At 39.3% G+C, this 5,760-nt stretch overlaps 1 protein-coding gene across 3 annotated transcripts; it reads left to right on the top strand.

Annotated features, from left to right (window-relative positions):
- The first annotated feature begins 9 nt into the window (after positions 1 to 9).
- OSGEPL1 (O-sialoglycoprotein endopeptidase like 1) lies at positions 10 to 5,320 on the top strand. Of its 3 annotated transcripts, none has more exons than XM_019475040.1 (8): positions 10 to 319; positions 454 to 703; positions 1,353 to 1,738; positions 2,643 to 2,847; positions 2,927 to 3,075; positions 3,589 to 3,719; positions 3,867 to 3,938; positions 5,050 to 5,320. In XM_019475040.1, exons 2-8 carry the CDS (start codon positions 622 to 624, stop codon positions 5,141 to 5,143), a joined length of 1,119 nt encoding a protein of 372 aa, XP_019330585.1. In that variant the 5' UTR covers positions 10 to 319; positions 454 to 621; the 3' UTR covers positions 5,144 to 5,320. The 3 variants fall into 3 exon arrangements, with proteins under 3 accessions (XP_019330585.1, XP_009289234.1, XP_009289232.1); XM_009290959.2 differs by having other exon boundaries at positions 1,356 to 1,738; XM_009290957.2 differs by having other exon boundaries at positions 10 to 282; positions 1,351 to 1,738.
- The last annotated feature ends 440 nt before the right edge of the window (positions 5,321 to 5,760 follow it).

Below are 5,760 nucleotides of genomic sequence, written 5' to 3' on the forward strand. Positions count from 1 at the left end.
GGAGCCGCGGCCGGGGCGCACCTTCCGCCTTCCCCCGCTGCCCGGCCCGTAGGCCCGTTGAGGACGGAAGTAAGCCTTTGCCGATGAAACATCAAAGAGGATACCGAGAGGCCAACCCGCTAACAGCTGGGAATCGCCCTGGGGGCGACAAAGGGCCAGGCCACGCTGCGGTTCTGCTGCGGGTCACGGGCTTGCTTTGTGGTTTGCCCAGCTCCTTCAGGACTGCGGGAAGCGCCATGCGCAGCGAGCCTGGGTGAAGAACTCTCCTGAAGCGGCGTTAAGGTAAAACGAAGGTGTTTGCTCCCAACTCTTAAATTAGGTTGGTTTGGTTTTTTTCGTAGAGCCTTAAAAACCATGTGTGGCCATTCGTAACTTTAAAAGTAATACCACCTCTTCGGAACATCAAACCAGAGCGCATGCTTGAAAACCCTCCAGTAATAATAAGCTGTACAGTTCTTTTCTAGACATAACTACCAGATAGATTTTTAACGATGAACAGCATTGCCAAAAGCCTTTTGAAATCCGTTAAACATGGCCGAGCTGCGTGGCTGAGAAGCAGCTCTGCTCACTCTGGAAAACAGCATCTTCGGAAGCTAGTTCTGGGAATAGAGACGAGCTGCGATGACACCGGCGCTGCTGTGGTGGACGGTGCCGGCAACGTTCTGGGAGAAGCGCTGCACTGTCAGAAGGAAGTCCATTTACAGTGAGAATATAATTCTCTCGGGGCTTTTGCCTTAATAATGATTTTATTGTTGTTCTTACTTGTAATACTGTCCGTGTAAGTCCTCTCCTCCAGAAAACTCAGTAAGAAGTGGGTAGGTGTAAAGACCTGTCTCTTGGGCCACACCGCATTCTGCTTGAGATATTACTAAGGGTGAGGAAAGAAATGCTGTGCATTTAACAAGTTTCCTCCGGTATTTTCTTTCAAAAAGAGACAGGTTACTTATCTAGCTTGAATTAAAGATGAAATCATTATTACTGTTAAAACCACCAAATGTCTCAAATTTTTTAGGGGAAAATTAATCAGATACAGGCATTGGTGGCTAAGTACATGAACGGACAAGTGAGGGGTTGTGAATATTAAGTTACAGACATTGTTTTGGAACAACGTTGAGATACGTTTAAGAGGTACGTGTACCAAAAAAGGGCAGGTCACATCCTTTTCTGACCCCCCAGTGGTGATTACGCTCTCTTCGGTGCATAGATGCCCTTTACACTAAACAAGGCATTTGAGAATGTACTAAGGAAACAGGCAGGACATGGCAAGGTTAAGAGGTGTTTAAAATCTATTTTTATGCCATTCTATCTGTTACAAAATACAAATGTATTGTAACTCTTTGTTTTTACTAGAGCAGGTGGAATAATTCCTGTGGTGGCACAGCAACTTCACAGAGAAAACATCGAGCAAGTAGTGAAAGAAGCACTTGGTGTCAGTGGAGTTTCTGTACGCGAACTTGCAGCTATTGCAACTACGGTAAAACCAGGACTTGCACTAAGCCTTGAGGTGGGGCTGCAGTACAGCCTGAACTTGGTGAGCAGGTACCAGAAGCCGTTCATACCCATTCATCACATGGAGGCTCACGCACTGACCATCAGACTGACCCATCACGTGGAATTTCCCTTCTTAGTTCTTTTACTCTCTGGAGGCCACTGCATCTTGGCAGTAGCACAAGGAGTTTCAGATTTCCTTCTGCTTGGACAGTCCATAGATATAGCACCGGGTGACATGCTGGATAAGGTAATATTTTCTTATGTAAGTGAATCTAGGTTTTTTTTCTTTTTATTGCAGTTATACTACATAATGGTAGTATTATCATCAGCCCAAGGACAGTACTACAGTGCAATACGAGCTTTACTTAACTTTTTGTTTTCTATTTTGAAATACCATAGATTTAAGACATAAGAGGCTGTTAAAAATCTATGCCTAGCATCAGATGTAACATATGTATATTAATTGTATTTTTAGCAAATAGACAACATAACCAAAACTGGTGTTGGAAGTTTCATTGACACCCACTATACAAATGAGTTGTATGAATTTGAGAAGATTGATAGTGATATTTTAAAGGATGCTGTCAGGTTTAAAACAATGCATGTTAAAACATTTCTTACCAGCTTTTTTGTACAGTTTGAAAAGCCTGGTTTGGCTTTCAGAATCTAAGTTCTCTGGGTCACTGAATACATTCTGTAAAATTGATTACTTACAGTTTTGTTCTCAAACACAAGCAGAGTTTTTAAACAGTATTTGTGTGTATTAATTAAAAAAGTGGGGGAGCGAGTGGAGTCAGAAGGGGGATTGTTGAAAGTTGAAATCAACTTTGTTCCTGTTTATCTGGTAATACAGTATGGCAGCCCACGTGTGTCTCCTATAGCATAAAAATTGGGTAATTAATGTTTCCTGCAAAACTCGCTGATCATCATGTTTGCCCAGATTGTTCTAGAATTGCATTTCTAGTTGCTCCAGAAAAAAAAAAAAATCCAGCCGGCATATGTCTTGTCTTACTGTGCCCTGTTCATCATTTCACATTGGATTGGATTTTGTGGTGTCTAATTTTACTCCACGGACTACAATACAGTGATGCAGTTACAGGAGGAATTAAATCAGCTCTCTGTTCCGAGTCTGTTGTTTATTATCTCCTTAGGTAGCAAGAAGACTGTCTTTAAGAAAGCACCCAGAGTGCCGCAGCATGGCTGGGGGGAAGGCGATAGAGCACTTGGCTCAAACTGGAAACCGGCAACAGCACACGTTCAGACTTCCCATGCAACAATATCGTAACTGTGATTTTTCTTTTTCTGGACTTCAGAACCTTGTCAATAAAGCCATTATACAAAAAGAAAAAGAAGAAGGTATTTTCAAAATCAGATACAAACCATGTTTTTGATGACCTATACTCAGGAAAACCCATTTGATCATACGTTTTTCTAGGTATTCAAGAAGGTGAGATCCTATCCTGTGTTAAGGATATTGCTGCTGCTGTACAGCATGCAGTGGCTCTTCACATTATCCAGCGAACCTATCGAGCCATGCTGTTCTGCACAAAAAATAGGATATTATCATCAAAAAATGCGACTTTGGTGGGTATACTTTTTTTTTCCTTTTTATATTTGACTGTATAACATCATTTGAAGATGCAGGTGCCTTGTTGTACTTCCTTCCTTGACGGGTGAGGAAGATGTCAGTATGTATTACATCATTAAAATACCAGGATTAAAGTAATAGTCATCTAAATATTTACAATGAAGTCTTTCATGGTTTGGTTTTAAGCTAGAAGTTTTCTTACCATCTAATCTGACCTTCCGCAACAATTTAGGCCACATAATTTGACCTAGTGCTCCCCAATACTCGACAGCCGTTCTACTTATAACACGCTTTTATTCAGGAATCTCTTTTAGCATAATAAGCTCACTTATCATACTCTTTTCTGATACGTTTTCATCTTCAAAGATATGTTTTAATCTTCAAATGCATTATTTATTGCTGTCTTCAGAACTTCATCTGATAACCTCTTTCTAAATAGGATGTTAGTTGAGCGTGACCCATCACTACTTTGGAGTTAATGCCTCTCTTCTATTTGAAACTGCTGGCAGGTTGTATCAGGAGGAGTTGCAAGTAATCAGTATATCCGAAAAGGTCTACAGACTTTGGCAGATGCAAATGATTTTGCGTTTCTGTGTCCTCCTCCAAGACTGTGCACCGATAATGGTGTTATGATCGCATGGTAAGAGTTGTTTCTCTTCGCATGTTTCTATAATGTTCTTTAAAAGCTGACATCCGAAACAAGAATTTCTGTTTATGGTGACTGAACCACATACACATATTCAGCCAGTTATGACATACATTTTTACATAATTGCTTTCTTGCTTAGGAATGGCATTGAAAGGTTACGTGCAGGACTTGGTGTTTTACATAGTACTGATGGCATCCGCTATGAACCAAAGTAAGTGACTCAATTCATTCACGGTCTGTTTCTTCACTTACTCGCTATGGTCAATGAAAGGGGAAGGAGGTGTAGACTAAAAAGAGCAGAAGCTGATGAGGAGGGTCTTTGCAGTGCATATAAGGTTTAAAAGTTACCAGCACTTCCTTTTCAATGTAGTTGTGAAATACAAATGATGGAGTCTGGCACTTAGGTTTGTTTTGGCTCAGAAACTTAAATTACCATACATCATCACAGTTCTATGTATTTTCCTATTACCATGGTGGTATGGGAAAACTGGAGCAAGGTAAGCTGTAATATGCTCCCCCTAGCTTCTCAGTTACTGTAGGCATAAATCAAAATGCTTCAAGTCCAACTGTGTATTCATAATGAGCAATTGATTTAAAAAGAAGAACTTGACATACAAAGTTTGATAATACTTTTTTTTACTGATAATACTGATTTTTTTAATGACTTGTTAGGTAAGACTTGTTCTATGGATTTAAGTAGAGCCTAGGCTTAAGGCCAAACAAAGTTCTAGTATTTCAAAAGTACCAGCTGGTCTTAAACTTGAAATTTTTTTCAGGTTTTTCCCCTTTCCACTTCCAGGAAAACAGCCTTGGAAGGTCTCAGGACAAAAAAAATTGTTTTATAATTTTGACATGAAAAATGATAAAATATTCTTCTTCAAAAATAACTTGCTGTATATATCTTGGTGAATAAAATACTAAGTTTTATTTGCTGTAGACTATACATTCTTTAAGATTATCACATAGATACCTGTGAATCTCTAGTGTGTCTTGCATTCATCAGTGACATGTAAAATGAATTGTCAATTAAAATCAGAATCTAAATAAAACAACGTCCCCAAAAGACGGCTTTGAAATCGCAGCTGTGTTTCCCTGAGTTTGGAATAGCTACAAATGAAACATTTCCTCAGTGTAAGGATGTTTCTAGGTACAGCTTCAGATGGACCATTTTAATGGTCACACAGTCTTACAGTGCAGGGAATCTGCAAAAATACGGTGACTCCCATGCTCACTATAAAAAAGGTTTGTGAATCTGCACATCTGTGTGATACGGCAATCATGTTACTTATTTTTAACAAATACATAATTTTATTATTTTCTAGAGCTCCCCTTGGAATTGATATTTCAAAAAGAGTTGAAGAAGATTCCATCAAGGTGCCAAAACTAAAAAAGAAGATACAATGGTTGGCATCTTAAAAAGTAACTTAGTAAAGTAAATGCAGCTATAAGTTGTTCAGGAAAAACTGTTTCAATGCTGTTACATTTACTGACAGTACTTGGTTTACAAGTGTTGAAAAATAACCTGTCAGAGAAATAAATGCTGTGTGGTATCACCAAAACGATTCCAGTCCACAAATGTCTAAGAGTTCTAGCTATTAAAACAATAACAAAAAAATCTAAGTGCACTTTCTAATAAAAATAAATGTACACAAATGAAAATATCTCCAATGTTTACACTTTATAACTTCTTATAAGGTTGTCCTGGTTTCGGCAGGGATAGAGTTAATTTCCTTCCTAGTAGCTGGTACAGTGCTGTGTTTTGGATTTAGGGTGAGAACAATGTTGATAACGCACCGATGTTAATGGCTGAGGTTAAACCACGACAGTCCTTTTGGCGCCCAACATGGGGCACAAAGGGTTAGAGATAATGACAGGTTTGATTGGAACATGCTAGATCGAATTTATAAACACCACACAGCCGCTTGTTCACTCCCCCCAACCCCAGTGGGATGGGGGAGAGAACCTGGAAAAAAAAGTGAAATTCATGGGTTGAGATAAAGACAGTTTAATAGGACAGAAAATGAAGGGAAAAT

Source organism: Aptenodytes forsteri, unplaced genomic scaffold, assembly GCF_000699145.1.
Source record: "Aptenodytes forsteri isolate BGI_AS27 unplaced genomic scaffold, ASM69914v1 Scaffold318, whole genome shotgun sequence".
Taxonomy (NCBI): Eukaryota; Metazoa; Chordata; class Aves; order Sphenisciformes; family Spheniscidae; genus Aptenodytes; species Aptenodytes forsteri.

Bases quoted from the DNA above. Each gene is read 5' to 3' on its own strand.
- OSGEPL1 (XM_009290957.2), top strand. From the start codon at position 492: ATGAACAGCATTGCCAAAAGCCTTTTGAAATCCGTTAAACATGGCCGA. The intron at 3,076-3,588 runs GTGGGTATACTT...AACTGCTGGCAG, and splicing joins CATCAAAAAATGCGACTTTG to GTTGTATCAGGAGGAGTTGC. The intron at 3,939-5,049 runs GTAAGTGACTCA...ATTATTTTCTAG, and splicing joins GGCATCCGCTATGAACCAAA to AGCTCCCCTTGGAATTGATA.